This window comes from Eleutherodactylus coqui, chromosome 1, assembly GCF_035609145.1.
Source record: "Eleutherodactylus coqui strain aEleCoq1 chromosome 1, aEleCoq1.hap1, whole genome shotgun sequence".
NCBI lineage: Eukaryota > Metazoa > Chordata > Amphibia > Anura > Eleutherodactylidae > Eleutherodactylus > Eleutherodactylus coqui.
The window spans coordinates 368,706,136-368,727,638 of NC_089837.1; the positions used below are offsets into that span (position 1 = coordinate 368,706,136).

General features: G+C 42.1%; 2 protein-coding genes across 2 annotated transcripts in view; one reads left to right on the top strand and one right to left on the bottom strand.

Moving 5' to 3' along the window:
• Positions 1 to 21,503, bottom strand: part of CFAP47 (cilia and flagella associated protein 47) — a 508,792-nt gene that overhangs the window by 418,216 nt on the left and 69,073 nt on the right. The window contains exons 17-20 of the mRNA XM_066577980.1: positions 14,292 to 14,422; positions 14,039 to 14,161; positions 9,851 to 9,982; positions 5,563 to 5,640 (exon numbers count right to left, since the gene is read on the bottom strand). Of these exons, the coding sequence (XP_066434077.1) occupies positions 5,563 to 5,640; positions 9,851 to 9,982; positions 14,039 to 14,161; positions 14,292 to 14,422 (464 nt within the window). The remainder of the gene's footprint in view (positions 1 to 5,562; positions 5,641 to 9,850; positions 9,983 to 14,038; positions 14,162 to 14,291; positions 14,423 to 21,503) is intronic.
• The window catches only part of AMELX (amelogenin X-linked), a 677,225-nt gene that overhangs the window by 410,363 nt on the left and 245,359 nt on the right, over positions 1 to 21,503 (top strand). The gene's annotated exons all lie outside the window — the stretch shown is intronic.

The following is a 21,503-nucleotide window of genomic DNA, read 5'->3' on the forward strand; positions in this document are numbered from 1 at the left end:
CTTGGGTATTCCCAACTACACTTTACCCTTTACTCTTTTCTGTACTGAACTTTCTAGCCTTTTCTGTACTGAACTTTCTAGCCATGTAACGGCAGTGTTGACACAAAAGCACGGGGGACAACCACGGCCAATTGGATACTACTCCATGAGGCTGGATCCAGTGGCTCGAGGAGCTCCCTCATGTGTTTGTGCGGTGGCAGCAGTACAGGCAATGGTTGACAAACCTTCTGAGTTGGTATTGGACTACACCCCCCAATTCCTTAGTGGTCCTCACCCCTCATGTCATTCGGAGCATATTCACGCAAGTGCAACCCAAGCACTTATTTCTGGCCTGTCAGATCTGGCTACAGTGTGCTCTTTTCATTCCTTCCAATGTTGCTACTACTTTGAACCTGGCTACTCTTCTTTCAATTGAGTATCCTGGTTCACAGGGGGGAGGAGAAGGCATAGGTGATCTAGGTATTGCAGATCAGCTATTTTTAAATTGTTTGCAACAAGGTTCTGATCTATTTGAAATAGAATATCAGCATGATTGTCTAGCAGTGATGCAACAAGAAAATGTAAGTTTTAAGAGGTTACTGAAGCCCCTGTTAACAATGCATATTTTGAGTTGTTTTTTATAGATGGTCCCAGGGTGAGGATGGACGACTCCACACTGGATATGCAGTGGTCACACAACAAGATGTCCTAAAAGCAGAATGCCTCCGCATGTCTCAGCACAAGAAGCGGAACTGAAGGCCCTCACTGAGGCGTGTAGAGTGGCAGAAGGTAAGATGGCAAACATTTACACTGACTCCCGGTATGCATTTGGCATAGCTCATGATTACGGCCCAACATGGAAGGCCAAACAGTTTTTTACCTCACCAGGACAGCCAATTAAGAATGGTGCAGCGGTGCAGAGTCTCTTGGAAGCGCTACTTCTACCTGACAAAGTGGAGAGCTCACACCGATTCCTACGCCGGAAAAGCAAGAGGCAACGCCATCAAAGACCACACAGCAAAGGCAGCGGCCCTCAAGCCGTGGAAGAAAAGAAGAAAAGAAGAATTTGACAAAAATTTTGGACATTGACTAAACTTTGGACTTTGATAAAAACTTTGGACTTTGATAAAAACTTTGGACTTTGATATGCTAAAGACTTTACATTTACAAGCCAGCAAGGAAGGAAAAGACAAATGGACTTAATATGGGAGCAGCAGAACAGGGCGGCGTATGGCGGACAGTCGACAGAACTTGCCTACCACGGTCCCTGTGCCCCATGATGGCCCAGCTGACGCACGGAAAGACGTACCTCCCAAAGCAGCAATGACGTCGACGCTTGAACAAGGACGGGTGGCTCCTGGGTTTTCTGTAGCTGCTGCATCATTTGTCCAATTTTGCATGATCTTTGCCGTAAGCAGCAGGGCAGAAGTAAATTTGCCACATAACACTTGCCTAGACCACTCTACCCATTTCAGGGATTGCAAATTGGCTACATTCAGCTCCCACTTGTTGGGAAGTATGAATATGTGCTTGTTGTTGATGTTTTTCAGGTTGGAGACCTACTCTGTTACCAAAGTAAATAAGCAGGTAACCGCACAGAAGCTCATGAATGAAGTAATCTGCAGATATGGGGCACCGGAAGTGATTGAGTCAAACAAAGGTACACACTTCACAGGTGAAATAATGCAACACATCATGTCTGCTCTAGGTATATCCCAGGCTTTTCACACACTCTACCATCCACGGAGTAGTGGCAAAGTAAATCCAAAAGGCAATGGAGGAAACGGCAAATTTTGAAAATGAGTGTCTCCTATTAGTTTTTCTTTTTCTCCGGAGGGTACATGCCACAGTAGCCAAGTTTGGGAAATGATTCTCTTGTTAATTTTGTCATAGGTCTCTCTAAGGAATTGTCAATAACGCATTCTGTAATTTCTGCTTCTCTCTCAGGTCCTACAGACGAGTGTCACAATCTGAAACCAGGTGAAAGGGTCTATGTGAAAAAGTTTGAGAGAAAAGCCTGGTTTGAAGGTCCCTACCAGATGTTGCTCACCACCCCAACTGCAGTCAAGCTCGAAAGAAAGTCCACTTGGATCCACACCTCACACTGCAAAAAGGCCCTGGGTCCCAGAACACAGAACTCATGATCCTGCATACTCTTTACAGGCTATGGGCAGGGTTGGGGACCTGGGCGGAAGTGGCTGTCACAGTGAAATTGTGGTACAATTCCTCTAACACACACAAGTAGCCGCATACACCTTTAACTACTGTACACTAGCCCCCTGTTTCAGGGGATCAGAACAAATTAATACAATCAATAAGACCACACTGAGGGTGAGAATCCAACACCGCATTGTGCTAAGAGACAAGATGAGTTTAAAGCTAGGGATCAAGTTAAGGCCGGATTTGAGTCCCTGTTTGGAATAGTAACCATCAATAAGAATGTTGATATATATTACAACCAACAAAGGTTCGTGAACTATACAAGAGATGCACTTCAAGGGCTTGCTGATCAATTAGGCCCCATAGCCACCATGACTTTCCAGAACCGAATGGCTCTGGATATGATACTAGCCGAGAAAGGTGGTGTTTGTAAAATGATTGGCGAAACTTGCTGTACATGTATTCCAGATAACACAGGGCCCACAGGTAAAGTGACTATCGCAATAAAGAAATTGGCCACATTGTCAGAAGAGCTGAAGCATAATTCTGGGATAACTAACCCCTGGGATGAGTGGTTTGCATGGACCGGACAATGGAAACAATTCTTGATGCAGATAGGAATAGGGATTCTGGTTACTCTTATCATACTCCTGCTACTTTCTGTCTGTATTGTGCCCTGCATAAAACGCTCCTGTGCTAAGCTTACAGATCAAATGGTGCCTATTGTTCCCGTATATGTTGATAAAGAGACCCCAGGCAATACAACAGAGCGATTTGTCCCCTTATGGATCTGTCTCAACAGAAGCAGGGGTGACCACTCTAGTTTCCCAGCCATTAGAATAGAATAGCATGTGTGTTGTAGATCCCTTCTGTGTCTATTAGGTCTTCGCGTTTAGTTAGTTAGGATTAGTTGTCGGGGAAGGGATTAGCCCTGGAACAGCTGACCAACAATGATAGGTAGGGCATAGATCATAAGCTAGAGATAGGGAAAGCAAACCTTACCCCGTCCTGTAGAAGTTATAAAGTATTGTTTATTTAGAGACAGTTTCTAGGGGGGATTGAGAAGGTACAGGCTCATAAAATGGAAGAATCGGGCTCAAGATGGCCGCTAGATACAAAATGGAGCATTATAATATATAAATAAGCTTGTGCGTAGTGAAACAATAATTCAAGCAGAAATAACTTTAGAGCATGAGATTCGGTGCAATGTCTAATGATTTGTTTTTATTCTTCCGAGAACCAAGCCTGGAACAATCCTTATCAGAAGAAACTCCTCCACACCATGAGGTTTGGAAAAAAAGAACAAATTGCACTAACAAGATATTACAACCGTCTAGAAGCACAAGGGAGGACCAAGGAGGACGAGATAATGCCGGGATAAACAGACACTTGAAGGATATTACACATATATTCTCAATTTACGCTATTACTGAACAATGCATGATTCTTAATGTTTGTCTAAGCCAATGAGATTAACGCTGTGACTAATGACGTATTCCTTTCCTGTATTAGAACTAAAACAAAGTGAATAAACTTTTAGTGTACGCGCCTTAAGCAGAGTGGGCTGTATACTTGCCGCGGCTCATCTCTACGTATCTGTGGGAACTGATAACTATAAATTATATAGTTTTTGGCCTCCTTGATGCATCCAGGTATGAACTAATTTGGACCCCAAGGCCTGAAAGGTTAATGTGACCGGTCATGTGTGGCGGTCCTTAACACAACACTCTTGATATGTAGATGATTACACTAGGAGAGTGCAGTGCCTTAGATGCTATGTGTAGAATATACTGGAGGGACAACACACTGGATGTTTGCTTGCCATTTATACTGGGAGGTGAGGGGACTAGATGTGACCACAGGGGCAGTATTAGAGTTAACTAGCAATATTTTTGTCTTGCATAAGGGTAGTACTGTAATAGTTATCGTCTTCTACATACCAGGCAGTATAGCAAGTTTTATTTTTGCATGGGCAGTATTATAAGACTAATGTTCTTGTCCACAGGAGCAGTAAATTAGTAGTTAACTGTCAGAGGAAGCATTAGTAGTTTATTAGATTCTTCGCCATGGGAGCTGTATAGTACCTGGTTTGCTAGACCCACCACACAGGAACGCAGGAAACAGGAAGAGATGCTTGGCTACCCTGTTCCCATATCCGTTGAATAGGGAATAAGTAATTTATGTTGGATATTCACTTTAAATAGCATGCATCCTCAGAAAAGTACCTTTTAATTATATTATTATTTTTACATTTTCCATGTTGCTATGTATATTGAAAAAAATCCTGAAATCTTGCAGTTTTCACACTGACCCCTATATCTCACAATTAAATGACACTTTTTGTTCTGTAAAGATACTTCAGTAGGCATCTCCTCATCTTCACCACAGACAGGATTATAGTGAAAGTTATTACCTTCATTATAATAAAACTGGAGGCAGATAACACAGGATTTGCAGTTTACAATAGTGGATGAAAGGGGCGTAACTATAGGGGATGCAGAGGATGTGGTTGCACCCAGGCCCAGGAGCCTTAGGGGGCCCATAGGACCTCTCTTCGCCATATAGAGAGCCCAATGCTATGAATAAAGCATTATATTTGGGGGTCCTGTTACAGATTTTGGAATAGGGCCCAGAAGCCTCAAGTTTCTCCTCTACCAGAGGAGTAACTTGAGGCTTCTTGACCCCAATGCAAAATTTGTAACAGTGCTCCTAAATGTAATGCTTTATTCATAGTATTGGGCTCTCTATATGGCGAAGAGAGGTCTTATGGGCTTGTACAATGACCTCGGCACATGTCATAGAACATGCCCACAAAACTCTTCTGCTGAAACCAATGAGTTATCTCTAAACTGTTGTGTGTAACCAAAATGAACTTATCCTTCAATGAAGAATTAAAGAGTACTTATATAAAATGTTGGACCAGTCCGCCCTTCCATTTGTCTGTCTGTCTATTCACATGCTCCTGCAATATGATGATTTAAACAACAAGTTCTAGTTCATCACATTTCACCTTTCTTTAGCAAATAGAAGACCACGTGAGCATTATATATGGTTTGGCTCGAGGCTTAGTATTTCATCATAAGCATTAGCCTTGTAACCTGACATGTTATTTAGATGTTAATAATGCTGTTCTTGTTCTACAAATGTGCTCTTTTCAGAATGCACAATACTTTACTGGTGAATACCCAGGGTTATCCATGAGGAACAGACACAATTTCAGCTAAATTCCTTGAACACCAAATTATGTACAAATGCATTTATTTGTCTAGGGATGTCAGTGCACTTCATTATGTGACATTCATTTTAAGCACTAGTTTTGGTACAATACACACATTATTATTGGATAAAACTATAAGAGATGTCTGGAAGGATTTTAGTTAATATCCAATGCATGTCACTATAAATTGAGGTAAATCTACTTACAACAGAAATATCTACTTCTGGTGGCACAACCGAGCCTCCAATTCTCAATTCTAGAGTCTTTGCATTTCGCACTGATATCTGAAAAGAAAGAACAACACTATGCAATCAGATGCAAGTTTCAACGTAACACAAATTTCATGAAAATACAGTAAATGCATTCACTTTATTATGCTGAAAATTTTAAATTGGTAACTATTTACATATGGTATTTATGTAAGAGGGGTGAGCAGTGCCCTGCTCCCCTCTTGTGTATGATTGCAGCTTGTCCATAGTTGCCGATGTTGCTCCATTCATTTCTATGGGGCAGACAGAGATTGCCGAGTGCAGCACTCGGCTAAGTGTCTGTGCCATTGTGGGGAATGGAGCTTCTGCTGCACAAGTGCAACCAGCAGCTCCATTCCCCATTACACTACAGAAATGGGAGCCTGCATCTTCAACTGTCAAATATGGGGGTTGCGAATCCCCCACTCTCGGGATTGGTTAGAGTGCCAGAGGTCGAACACTCACGATCTATTAGTTTTCACCAATCCAGTGGAGGAGTGAAAACTTGATGAAATGACCTATAACCAGAATACCTCTTTAAGTTACTGACTGTACTATCAAAGTAAGCCACAGGAGGGAGCGCTGGTATTGCTAATAGATGTCAATGGAGCGATTAGAGAATACATGGAGAAGTTTCCAGAAAAAGGACTGTGTAGTCCCGTGTGACACAGTCGAGGAAGGGCGAGCAGCCATCTTGGGACTGTGACACAGCCCCATTCAGTGTGATGCAGAAAACAGCAGGATATAGATGCTGTTGAAGTGGCAAAGGCTGTATATTAAGGAAAGCAGCAAAAAACGTTTCATCTACCAGGTGAGTGACTGGGAGAGGCATCCATGACCCCAGCAGTCGAGTGGGCAGCTGTAGTGGGGACCGAGAGCTGTCAGAGTGGCCAAGTTACCAGAGGGTGAACACTACTGAAAGGACGCTGATGATGCAGAGACTGAAAATCATGGTGACAAGCCACACAGAAGGAGAGGGTGTCTCGTTTCCCATATAGGACTCGGAAAATGCAAACATCACCATGGAACTGGAACAAATACAGTGCTTCAAGACACATGAGGCTGGTCTCCGACATCTTGGTGTGTGCACACTACAGGGACTGCTACAGACTTACATGGACTGCGGGAATACCTCCTCATAAGGGACTGTGAAAGATTAAGGGGGTTAGAAAGTGAGTTATGTGTAAATTATGTTTGTGCCAGGTATAAAGGACTTAAGGATTAGTGATGCCTTATGTAAAATTTCTTGTACTGGAACGACACGGCACTTGGTAATAGGGGTGTTATATGCCAATGGGAAGCTATGTTAGATGGGGGTGATGATTCGCATTTAGTTTGGTCACTGAGATCGTTTGCTGCACCTATGGTGCATTAAGCTGCAATGTTTGTGCAGTGCTACGAACCTTCAAGAGTATAGATGAGTTGATTCATTGTGCTTGAGAAAGTCGTCCTGCATGACGACGAAACGCGTTGCACAGAGTATACTAATAAAACTTTGAAGTGAGTAGTGTTTGCAGCCTGACCCTGGTGTTTAGGTCCTGGGAGCGCGGGCGACTTTTTTCATCATACTGATATACGAATTGCCTTCGAGTGGGTCCTGTAATCCAGCAGGACACAGAAGCCCAGCAGCCTAACGGACGCACCAGGGGATTTACAAGCTAACGAGGAGGTGGAGGTGTTGGTGAGGCCTCTTCACAGGGGTACTCGCCAAACACCGGGTGAGTCTATCTTATTTTCTCTCGGTTATAACACTCCCTTAGAGTGTTATATCTAATATATTTCCATAACTCCTAGCCTACACGGGTAGCGCTTCCCTGACGTGTGTTTGTGTTGTGCAGTGCTACGAACCTTCAAGAGTATAGATGAGTTGATGGAGATGGATAGTTAAAAGCAAGTTCAAAATGCATTGTTATTACTATGCTAAGTATATATGCATTGTCAGTATATACCTTTGTTGAAACTAAAGCATTTAAGCAACTCATGCCCTCGTATGGAGTGACATAAACCCAAGTTTAATGTTTAGTAAAGGTCATTGGGGGGCATTCAATAAATGTTTTATGTCAATTTCTGATGTAAAAAGTCACAAATATTTGCGCCAACAGGTATTTCCCAAAAATATAGGACTATTCCTTCTGCGCCAGCCCCACCACTTTTGTAAAAAGTGGGCAAGGCTTGTCAAGAGGGGGCGTGCCCGACCCAGACTAACAGATTTATATATAATTTACACTAAAAACTGGCATAAAAATTATACCAGACAAACATTTCTCTGAAAGCACATGGAGGAGCCGGGGATGTGCTGAATCCATGAAGAAGTGTGCGCCTCCTCAAGAATGATGTACATGGCATGCCAGGGAAAACTGTACTAAACCCAGCATCAGAAATGCCGGGCTTAGAAAATTTCCCCATTATGTATTTGGAAAATAAATACTTTCTCCGTCTGTCAGCTGCTGATCCATCAAGTAACCTGCAACTTGGCTGCCAAACCCGCAACTCGTTTCACTTATACAGGAAGAAACTGTTCATACGTATTATATGTGACGTTTAGAAGATCAGATTCATCACCAGATGCTCTTTAATTCTATGCATTTGACACAATACTTCTATTCTTATTCTGGAATTTGTTTTATTCAGTTAACTTCGGAGTTATCTTTTTTTTAAATTACAAGACAGAAAACTGAATCAGGTTGCAGCTTTCACTTGGTACAGATACACATACTCCAACAGATCTCATCTGTTTGGTACACATGGAAAATGGGATGAGAATTTTGCATCTCATGCATCAGTTGTCCAACTGAATTACTTGCTAAAAAACAAATTCCAACCCACTCTTAGGGCGCCCACCCACTGGCGATTTTTTTTCCCTGCGAAATTCGCAGCATTTTTTTCTCTGCAGGGGTCTATGGGACTTGTAATGTTAAAATCGCGATCGGGCAAAATCGCATTTTTAACATTACAAGTCCCATAGACCCCTGCAGAGAAAAAAATGCTGCGAATTTCGCAGGGAAAAAAATCGCCAGTGGGTGGGCGCCCTTAGGGTGACTACCCACTACAGTTTTTTTTCACTGCGAAATTCGCAGCATTTTTTCTTCTGCAGGGGTCTATGGGACTTGTAATGTTAAAATCGCTATTTTGTGGTAAATTGCGATTTTGCGCGATCACGATTTTAACATTACAAGTCCCATAGACCCCTGCAGAAGAAAAAAATCGCTGCGAATTTCGCAGTGAAAAAAAAACTGTAGTTGGTAGTCACCCTTAGGGCTCATGTCCACGGGGAAAATCAGATCCGCTGCAGATTCTCAATGGAGAATCTGCAGCGGGTCCCTCCTGCCCCGCGGACATGAGCGCCGAAAATAGCAATTTAAAAGCATTTACCTATCCGGCGCGGGCGGCGAAGGTCAGCTGTTCCTCACGGACGGATCTTCATTTTCGGCCGGCGGATGAATTCCTGACGCCGGCGGCACGTCGCCGGCACGTCGTCGACGTGCCGCGCGCATGCGCCGGGCACATCCGCCGAGCCGAAGCAAGGGAGATGCGGCCGTGAGGAAGAGCAGAGCTTCGCGGCCCGCTGCGGGTGAGTAAATGCTTTAAATTCCTATTTTAGGTCTCCCGCGGATCCGGACGGCTTCCATAGGCTTCAATAGAAGCCCGCGGGAGCCGTCTCCGCGGGAGACCCGCATGAAAATGGAGCATGGTCCAGATTTTTTCATGCTCCATTTTTTTTTTAAATCACTTTTATTGACGATCCGCGGGTATTTATGTACCCGCGGGTGGTCAATGCATCCCTATAGGATGCGGATCCGCATGCGGGAGATCCGCTGCGGATCCTAAATCATATTTTCCCCGTGGACATGAGCCCTTAGGGCTCACGAATATGATTGTAGGAACATGTGGCTGTGAGAAGGGTCCCACTTCGATTGTTCAAACTGTCTATTAGTTTAATACTGTATGTAATATGTCAGGTGAAGTTGGAATTGTCTGACTGTTCAGATTTATTTTATCAACTGCAACGGACAGCCGCACACTTGTGCCACTACTTTGTGCCTTTTGTAACCTTTGCCTTTGATAAAAGTCTAAATACACATTTACATTTTGACTATGTCACAATATTTCGCAATTTTAGATGCATCCCTCTACCCTGTTTAATTTAGGAAAGACATCCGGTGCAAACTGAATGATAAATTGTCGGTATGTTTTACCGGCATGATATTTATTCCCGATTAATAGTTGCAATACATAGTTACTGTACCTCAACTCTAGTGTCAAATTTCATGGCTGTCCTTGGTGTGAAGAAGATTGTGAGAGCAGTATGGCCTCCAACAGGGACTACGCCTTGTGACGGAGTAATTGTCATGCCAGGTAATGGACTAACATCTACAACCTGTAGGAGAAGATGGAGAATTAAATGATAACATTTACAGGAAAAATGGCATGATACAGAGTAGTGGAAGCCGGTTTGTCTTCCAGCTGTGTTATATACATGCGATATTCAGCGATGATAGATAGTTGTTGAGGACACAAGTGGTAATGGGCATGTTAGCTTACAATTCCACACTATCATTGATTGACTTGTTCAGTGACCAGAGCTGTTCAGCGCCTCTTTTTGCATTTATACTGTAGGTTTTTTAAAGAGGAATCATCATTTCAGCTTTACTTCCATAATTTAATATTACAAAAGGTAATATGAAAGGTTATAATTCCGTATATGTTATTAAATAAGGCCATTTTCAGGCGAGCATATTTGTAGCTTGTATTTGGTTTGTGTTTTCTGTAGCAAAATATGGAGCTTATGTAAATCCATGTATCCACACGGGCACAACAGCTGCGCTACTTTTGTCTACACCACGTGAAAAATACACCCATTATATAACTGCAGGTGCAAATATGCCATCAGTATTATCATCAGTATTTGACCTGAATGTACCTCTGTATTCGCATTCATTGATATTATTTCATATTGGGCAAATACGGATCTGTATTTGCTCTGTAGAAAATAGAAGCAATGATAGCAAATACAGAAGCAAACACAGATCAAATACTGTTGACATACGGTTGCAATATCATCCGTAATATGTCCACATTATGGACTTGTTATATACCGTATATACCGGCGTATAAGGCGACGGGGCGTATAAGACGACCCCCCAACTGTCACCTTATACGCCGGTATTCAGTGGAGAAAAAAAAAAAATTTTATTACTCACCTCCCACGGCGTTCTGTCGCGCTCCGGCGGGATGTCGCTCGCTCCGGCAGGCTGTCGCTCGCTCCTCGTCCCCGGCGCAGCATAGCTTTCTGAATGTGGGGCTTGAAATCCCCGCTTCCAGAAAGCTAATACACACGCCGGCAGCCATGACATCATTGAATGGCTGTGATTGGCTAAAGCACACGTGGCTTCAGCCAATCACACTATTCAATGACATCATTGAATGGGTGTGATTGCTAACACGTGCGCCTTCAGCCAATCACAGCCATTCAATGATGTCATTGAATAGTGTGATTGGCTGAAGCCACGTGTGCTTTAGCCAATCACAGCCATTCAATGCTGTCATGGCTGCCGGCGTGTGTATTAGCTTTCTGGAAGCGGGGATTTCAAGCCCCACATTCAGAAAGCTATGCTGCGGCGGGGACGAGGAGCGAGCGACAGCCTGCCGGAGCGAGCGACATCCTGCCGGAGCGCGACAGAACGCCGTGGGAGGTGAGTAATAAAATTTTTTTTTTTTACACTTTTTTTTTTTTGTATTACCGGCGCATTAGACGACCCCCGACTGCAGAGCAGATTTTTCGGGGTTCAAAAGTCGTCTTATACGCCGGTATATACGGTAGTATGCTTGTGTGAAACTGGCCTTACTGTATATCTTACTAAATACCCCGTTTTCACACATGTGGAAAATTTCTGCAAGACGCACCTAAAGACACAGAAAGATTTGTACCAAAATCTGCATGTATACATGCAAGTTGTAGAGCAGAAATCCATAGCTGCAGATTAAGCTACGTCTTTAGGTGAATCTTTAGGTCATAGGCGTAGCGTCAGGGGGTGCTGGGGTCGCCATGGCGACCCGGCCCCTGCGCTCAGGGGGCCCCGAGGCTGCCCTCTGCATAACCAAAATGCACATTTAGTGCATTAATCGCTGACCGTTCTGACTGCAGCAAAATTCTCCTCATGCGGCAGCCAGAACGGCCAGCGTGAGAGGAAGGCTCGGCAGAGCAGAGAGAAGGAGGAAGGAACTCACATGGGCCGGCAGCATATTTGGGATTTCAGCCGCACTTAAGCAGCAGTGAGCGATTCCAGCGACCTGATTGGTTGTTGGGTACACCCCCCCTTTGGAAATATATTAAACTGCTTAAGTGCGGCTGAAATACCTAATATGCGGGCCAGCAGGGGAGAAGGAGGAAGTCATATGGGACGGCAGGGGACAAGGGAAGAAGTCACATGACAGGGGATCATGTGCTCCCCCCCCCCCCTGCTTCCTGCTGAACGGGAAGCTTCTGAATTGCTGGCTTGCTGCTGCTGTCACATGAAGGAGAAGTGGACCGGGCCCTGGGGTAAGTGCATATGTATGTGTCTGTCTGTCTCCCTCCTTTATCTATCTATCTATCTACAATGTATCTATCTATCTATCTATCTATCTATCTATCTATCTATCTATCTATCTATCTATCTATCGTATGTATGTGTATATATATATATATATATATATATATATATATATATATATACACTATCTATCTATTTATATTCTATCTTTCTGCTATCTATATACTATCTATTCATCTATCTATATACTATCTATCTGCTATCTATATACTATCTATCTATCCCATATCTATCTATATACTATCTATTCATCCATCTATCTATATACTATCTATCTGCTATCTATATACTATCTATCTGTCCCATATCTATATACTATCTATCTGCTATATATATACTATCTATCCCATATCTATCTATATACTATCTATCTATCCCATATCTATCTATTCATCCATCTATCTATATACTATCTATCTGCTATCTATCTCATATGAGATAGGTAGATAGTATATAGATAGATGAATAGATAGTATATAGATAGATAGTGTATAGATAGATGGATGAATAGATAGATGGTATATAGATAGCAGATAGATAGTATATAGATAAATATGAGATAGATAGTGTATAGATAGATATGAGATAGATAATGTATATATAGATAGTGTAAAGATATAGTATATAGATAGATAGATAGATAGATAGTGTATAGATAGTAGATAGATAGATATGAGATAGATAGATAGTATATAGATAGATGGATGATTAGATAGATAGTATATAGATAGCAGATAGTATATAGATAGATATGGGATACAGAGATAGTATATAGATAGATATGGGATACATAGATAGTATATAGATAGATATGGGATACATAGATAGTATATAGATAGATATGGGATACATAGATAGTATATAGATAGATATGGGATACATAGATAGTATATAGATAGATATGGGATACATAGATAGTATATAGATAGATATGGGATACATAGATAGTATATAGATAGCAGATAGCTAGTATATAGATAGATATGGGATAGATAGCTAGTATATAGATAGATATGGGATAGATAGATAGTATATAGATAGATATGGGATAGATAGATATTAGATAGATAGATATTAGATAGATAGTGTATAGATAGATAGATAGATAGATAGTATACAGATAGCAGATAGATAGTATATAGATAGATATGGGATACATAGATAGTATATAGATAGATATGGGATAGATAAATAGTATATAGATAGATATGAGATAGATAAATAGTATATAGATAGATGGATAGACACGTGTTCAGAAAACGCAGCTTGAAATCGTGGCATTTTTACCAGGATTTTGAGCAGCGTTTTTGAACACAGGTTACAGCGTCTGACGGCGCTTTTTAATGCACCCCATTGTTGTGATGGGTGATGAGATGTGTTAAAAACCACGACAACGCAAAAATAGAACATACAGCTCTCTAAAATCACAGCGTTAGAAACACCGTGTTCGAGCGCAGGTTTAAGTAAGCTCATTAAAATCTCTGGAAGTGTTGTACCGCGGTTAGTACGGCGCTCGGGACACCGCGCTAATAGCAGTACAAAGCGGTGTGTGAAAGTGGCCTGCAGGGCTACAAACAAATGTTCATGTGCAGGAAATGCGTCATGTTTGGAAAAATTACGCCAAGGGGGAGATCACGTATGCAGCACGATCTAGGTACGGGGGAGTGCGGGGTGGAGGCGCAAGGGGGGGCCCCGAGCTGAACTTTTGCACCCGGGCCCCTGAGCCCTTAGGTACGCCCCTGCTCTAGGTGCATGCTGTATAAATATTGCACATGTGTGAAAGGTCCCCAATTGTCCACAAATACAGTCTGGATTCACACCTGAATAGGATTAATGGTTACCTGAAAGTATGCGTGGTTCACTCCAGTATTCTGAATAATAGCTGTCTTAAAGGTTGAAAGGCCGAGGGGAGCATGATGGAAAAGAATCCTTTGTTCAGTAAACTGGACATTTGTGGATCCAAGCTGTAAATGAAAGAAAAATCATTAGCTTACCGATTGCCATTATATGCCCTGGCTCTTCAAATTGACATTTTGTGTCAATCTTCTTTATTGTGGGATGATATACAATACATGGAGGCATGCCATTGATTACCTCTGCAATGCATTTTAGCTTGTGGGTATTTCGCTGCTGTACACACAGGTTGAATTCCCCTATGTCTGGTGAGCTGAATCCTGCATGCCATACAACTTCACATTCAAGATCTTCAAAAGCATCAACAATGCCTAAAAATAATCAATCAGAAAGCGTAATGGAATATATTTTTGAGTAAACAGCAAAATAAACACAGTAAGAAAATATATCACTGAGGTTCATAAGAAGCAAATGCCAATATATTCATTGCAAATTTCCAAAGAAGATAGCCCAAAATGATGTATTTATTCAGCTCGAATAGCTTTATAGAGTGATGCATATGTGAACCAAATGTTCTTAGGGACCTTCCATACGGGACAGAATAGGCCCCACAATGCACCATAAGCTGCGGTAAATTCCACACCAATTTCTGCAAGCTACTTGTGGATTTTAATACGGAATTGAAAATGGCTTGAAACTTGTCTACAATTCTACATCAAAATCTGCAGTTAGACCTACTGATCTTGAAGTGGAATTCCGCAGCCGCGGATTTGGCGGTGTCCAGCGGCGTAATTCTCAAGTGAGGTCTCTAATGGAGCTTTCTCCTTAGAACTTGAAGTACATACAAACGCTTTGAGTGAACTGGCTATTTCTGCCTACCAGGGATGTAGTCAATGGGTACTAAACGTAATCATCCATTTATCTATTCGACTGCAAATGTTTTTTTATTTAGAGAAACTTTTGTAAAAAAAACACCTGTTATACATTAAGGTGCATTTTAAAACTACAGCAACACAACTCAGATCCCATTTTCTAAACTAGGCTGGGAAATAGATGCGGAATCTGACAAGCTTTTATGGGCAGCAACATGCTTTCTTCCAGGCAGTTTTAAAACATGAGGTCCAAAGAGTTTGCCCCACTTTTGAACCTACTTAAAGGGGTTGTCTCGCAAAATCAAGTGGGGTTATACACTTCTGTATGGCCATATTAATGCACTTTGTAATATACATCGTGCATTAAATATGAGCCATACAGAAGTTATTCACTTACCTGCTCCGTTGCTAGCGTCCCCGTCGCCATGGTTCCGTCTAATTTCGGTGTCTTCTTGCTTTTTTAGACACGCTTGCGCTGTGCGGTCTTCTCCCTTCGGCTTCGCTCGGCAGCATCGGCGTTTTGGCTCTGCCCCCTTGTACGCGTCATCGAGTAGCTCCGCCCCCGTCACGTGCCGATTCCAGCCAATCAGGAGGCTGGAACCGGCACACGTCATGGGGCGGAGCTACGCGATGACGCGTACAAGGGGGCGGAGCCAAAACGCCGATGCTGCCAAGCGGAGCCGAAGGGAGAAGACCGCACAGCGCAAGCGCGTCTAAAAAAGCAAGAAGACACCGAAATTAGACGGAACCATGGCGACGGGGACGCTAGCAACGGAGCAGGTAAGTGAATAACTTCTGTATGGCTCATATTTAATGCACGATGTATATTACAAAGTGCATTAATATGGCCATACAGAAGTGTATAACCCCACTTGCTGCCGCGAGACAACCCCTTTAAGGTAATTCATAAGAACTGCTTAACTCTTTTGCTGCCAGAACAATGTTCAACAATCATTACTAAAACCTGAATTGTAACATTTTCTGAAAAATCATAATATCCCCCATATCAATATATTTCTTAAAAAAGGTACCTGGCACATTGTGGAGACATTTAGTAAGGAATGTATAAAAAAAATCATATTAAAAAAAAATTTAGACCCAAGCAGAACCTCTAAGCACGATTAGACGCGCTTGCGCAGAAGGGTCTTCTCCCTTCTGGTCGGTCTGGGCACGAGCGGCGTTTTGGCTCCGCCCCCTTCTACGCGTCATCGCGTAGCTCCGCCCTGTCACGTGTGCCGATTCCAGCCAATCAGGAGGCTGGAATCAGCAATGGACCGCACAGAGCCCATGGTGCACCATGGGAGAAGACCCGCGGTGCATCGTGGGTGAAGATCCCGGCGGCCATCTTGGAGGAAAAGAAGGAAGAAGTTGCAGAGAGGGGATTCGGGTAAGTAAATTTTTTTTTTTTTAATTTTAACATATCCCTTGGGTTTGTCCTGCACTGAACGGGGGGCCTATGCAAAAAAAAAACCGTTTCGGCGTGGGACAACCCCTTTAAGTATGACCTTATAGTGAGTTTGCATGGAGTTAACCAAGTTTGTTAGTTCTTCAAGTATTATAATGAGAAAATAAGATTTTATTATTGCTTCTGTTTCCTTATGTTGTATTCTTTAATCGGTTTTATAGACTTTCAGTAGGTTTAAGATTAGGACTATGTCCAGGGCGTTCTAGCAGTGTAATATGATTATCCCGAATACCTTTTTTGTACAAAGCAGCAACATGACATGGAGCTGAGTCCTGTTAAAATGTAAAGGTTTCATTGTCTTGGAAGAGATCACATACAGAAGACTTCTGTTTGGGCTCAAGTATTTCATTTATGTATTTTTTTGGCATTTACAGTCCCAATAATCGCACACATTCTGCTTATACCTTTGCCCCTATACATCCCCAGATCATAACACTAGTTTTTAATGGTAGCAGTAAGGGAATCAGGAAATGTTCTCCAGTTTTTCTCTATATGTACTTTATGTCATCACTACCGAATGGTGAGATTTTGTCCTCATCACTCCAAATGACTCTATCCCATTGTTCCTCTGTAATCCATTAGCCCACTGTAATCTTTGCAATTTTGTTTGAGTGATATAAATGGCATTTTCAATGGAATTCTAGCATTTAGACCAAATTCTTTTAGTCTGCACCAAACAGTCCTTGTTTCATACCACATTGAGACAGTTCACTTTCTATAGACTCAGGTGATTTTCTTCTGTTACCTAGACACAATCTTTTAGTTCTTCTATCACCACCTGCTGTTGTACATCTTTTCCTGCTGTTATCAGTCTGGCTTTGTAGTGACTGAGTCTTCGTATAACTCTTCAAAAGTTTTGAAATACCTCCTTTGGTGACATTTCCACCAGATTATCTTCTAATTTCATCACAAGTGTAGCCTGGTGTTTACAAAATTATCATCTTACATCACTTTCTGGGTGACCAGTCACCCTTTTCAGAGTTTTTTTTAAATTTTATACAAAGGAAAACAAAAAAGCAACTAACTAGATAACAACTACACAACACAAAGACAGATGTTCTACTGTCAAAATACTAACGACCACCTGTCCGTGAATGACTGTGTAAGTTACATGTGATGATGTCACTGTCATGTGATCAGTCACCTAGGCTCTGAGCTCTGCCCCGATCACATGATGGTGACGTCATCACGGGTCCTAAAACAGCAGCCGAGTGCTTACAACTCCAATCCTTTTCACTATATTATATTAATAGGTTGATGGGCAAACACCCCGAAACAGCTGTTTGTGTATGGATTCTGGCTTGGCTTTCAATTTTCAGTCATTTGCAAGGCTTGTATAAAGAGTCTAAAGGCCCATTTACACGCATTGATTATTCAAAATCCGTTTAAACGACCACAAATGAGTGATAATCGTTACGCGTAAACACTTGCATTGTTCACTGTTCGTCTGAATGACAATTTTAAGGTGAGATTGAAAACCATCGTTCAGCCGCAGAGAGATAAAGTATCTCTCAATAGACTGCATCCTGTGTTCTCCACGGGATGCGGGAGCTTACATTGTATACTGCTGACAGCCCTGACGAGAAGAATGCAGCTGTGTGCAAAGCCCAGCCAACATGCTGGGCTCTACAAACAGCTTATGGAGGCCCTTTTTACATGCAAATGAAGATGATAAAGTGTTAATAAACAGTAGTGTCCATTAACATTAAATGCAAAATGATCGCTAAAACTTTCAATCTTTCAAACGTTTGAAAGATTATCTTTGCGTGTAAATGGGTCTTTACATTGACTTGCATGAATGCTGCCTTCTAACACGTGACACTGCAGAGGTATTGTTCCATCTCCCCTATTTGCGCCACCAGAAACACTGGTACTATAATTTCCTTATAATTACTAGTAATCTCTATTACATGATTCTGAGAGCTGAATACTATTATGACCTCATTAGCTCTCTAAACAGTTACGCTCACGGGTTATATTCCAGTCAAGGAAAACCAGTTCATAACAATCTAAGGATGTTGTGCTTGCTTTTTCTCATTATTTAGCTATAACTTTGGATAGAATTTGGATAATTGAAGAAACTTTGTGGCATTATACTATACACTAAATTATATTTCTTTCATATAGAATTTTATGTTGCCATTACAGAAAAAAATGGAGCATTCAAATATTAAAAACGCACTTTTTTTCAAAAAGTTTTCACAATTTTGGCCACAGGTGTATTAAATATAAAACTTCCAGATGTGCAAGGTTCAGATGACTATGTCTACAAGCACATGTCTTCACATAATCTTAATATGGCAATCAGAGAGTACATATACTCCCTCATTGGTAAGGAGGTGATAGCATGCAGGAGAGTTCCCATACTACCTGCCCTCCTGGGGCCACTAGACAGTGTGCAGGTAGAGAGGTGACAATAACAGGCTGTGATCTATCTTCCTGCTGTCACTTGCAGGGCTCTCTACCCCTAATATACACTCGGAATTAGTTAGTAAAACAAAATAGGACATGCTGCAATTGTGTTTTAACATGGAGCATTCACTTTAATTGGTCCAGGTTCTTTCTAGTTCTGTCACTTGCAAACTTACATTAGCCCGTATGAATAAATCCTTAGCCCTAACTGGCTAGCTGTGGCAAATATTTCATGTAATGACATAGTAGATACATTCTTGGTAGGCAAAACGGATAAGAAGCAGCACTGCCGCAAGGACTATTGAAGAAACACTTTGAGGGGAGAATACCTGCAGAAGCCAGAATGGGTTACAATTAGAGATGAGCGAGCATACTCGTCCGAGCTTGATGCTCGTTCGAGTATTAGGGTGCTCGAGATGCTCGTTACTCGAGACGAGCACCACGCGGTACTGGTCTCGATTAAACGAGCACTGACCATTGAATTCAATGGAGCCGGCAATACAGCCGACTCCATTGAAAGAAATGGGCTGCCGGCGATCGCGGGATGAATTGTCGGGAAGGGGTTAAATATATAAGCCCTTCCCTGCAATTCATCCAGAAATGTGTAAAAATAAAAAATATATATATACTTACCTGGTCCCGGCAGACGGAGTTCAGCGCGGCAGGCTGCAGTTCTCCTGAACTGCTCTGAACAGCTGTGAGTAGTATTCAGCAGCCGGGGATTTAAAATCCCCGCCTGCTGAATGAGATGCCTCTGATTGGTCACAGCCTGACCAATCAGAGACATCCCTCACTCACACGCATCTCATTCAGCAGCTTAATAGTGGGACCTGGGAACTTGAGATGCAGCCCAAAATGTAGCTCCTCGCCTTCCCTATTCGTTTCTGTGTCGTTTCCATCACTTTCTTGTGTTTTGCAGATTTTCACAAATGAAAACCTTAGCGAGCATCGGCGATATACAAAAATGCTCGAGTCACCCATTGACTTCAATGGGGTTCGTTACTCGAAACGAACTCTCGAGCATCACTGAAAGTTCGACTCGAGTAACGAGCACCCGAGCATTTTGGTGCTCGCTCATCTCTAGTTACAATATGCCGCAGTATTAATTCAGGCAGAGAAAATATGATTCAATGAATGTCTTCATTTTATACAGCTAAGACACCAAGTTAAGGATTTGTTATAATTTAGCATTGTGCATGGGCCTGTAGCAGGTTTGCCAACCTGATTTTTTTTTCTGCACAGTATATTAAAAAATAACAAACGAAAAACATTTTTTTATGGACAAATTAGAGGAACATCATAAAAAACAGAGATTATAAGTAATACATATCTATAACTGAGTCTACTGATATCAACTCATTACCAGCATTTACTGCGACCTGTAAAATGGTGACATTTAAAATCACAATGAGCTGCTCAAGTACTACTCGCCCCAGAAAATCAAGGATGCATCCATCTTTTTTACAGACTGCAAAAAAGTCTCCTATTTTTGTGGACTGTCTTGAAATTTAAGGATGTTTGGCAACCCTGAATCTAAGGGCTCACACTCACTGGCGATACGACTTCCCTGCGATGTGAAATTGAGTGAAAACGCATGATAATGAATCCAATGATTTTCAATGCTTTCATTCTCATTAGCGATATTTTCACTGTAACCTCGCATCGGAAAGAAGAATGCGCGATATCGCCCATTCTTTTCAATGGGCCCGTGACAGCAGCGCCAGCAACATTGAAAACATAGGGAGTACATTGCGCTCCCCTGACACAGCTGTGACAGCTATGGCAGGGGATTCCTTCATCACTGTGGGGAACGCGGGGATGAAGGAATGCCCTGTCACAGCTGTGGCAGAGGTCAACGATGCTATCCCATTTCATTCTGTGGGGTCGGCACTACTGCTGCCCCATTGGAAGCAATGGAATAAAGGCCACCACCACGGTGATGATTTTCGGGGAAGGGCTTGAAATATAAGCCCTTTCCTGAAAATCATGCCTAAGCAGTCAGAAAAAGTTAAAAAAAAATTAACTCACCTAGAAGAGCCTTCCGGCTCTTCTCTCCCTCCGGCAGTCTTCTTCTGTCTTCTGGTGGCCGGGAATTGAAAAATCCCCGCCTCCACAAAGCACTGCCTCTGATTGACTGAGTGCTGATATTATAAAAAAAAAGCTTCTCGAGAAGAACCCATCATGTGGAATCCAATACAGTATGCAAGATTTGTTCTGTCAGATTTATATGGAGTCTAGCAAAAAAGTCCTCTGTATTCCTCCATATGAAATCAGAGACATACGGAAGTATCATAGAGGACCCATACACCACTAGTGGAACATTATCATGGTTCTGTACAACTCCCTGGTTGTACAGAGCTGTAATAAGGCTGTAAGCTGTACAAAGAAGAGAGATACTTAAATGCTGAACCTAAATGTATACTATAGATTTCCAGATAGATTTATGCCAGGTCATATATGATGCTGTTTGGGGATCCTTTCTATCTCAAAATGTCATTAATTATCTTTTGCCTTATAAGTGAATTTGGATCCTTTTTCAACTTCTGCTATTCTGTAGCATGCATCTAATGTACCTGTCATTTTCTGCATGTGTATTCATTAGAGATGAGCGAACGTACTCGTCCGAGCTTGATACTCGTTCGAGTATTAGCGTGTTCGAGATGCTCGTTACTCGTAACGAGTACCACGCGATGTTCGGGTTAC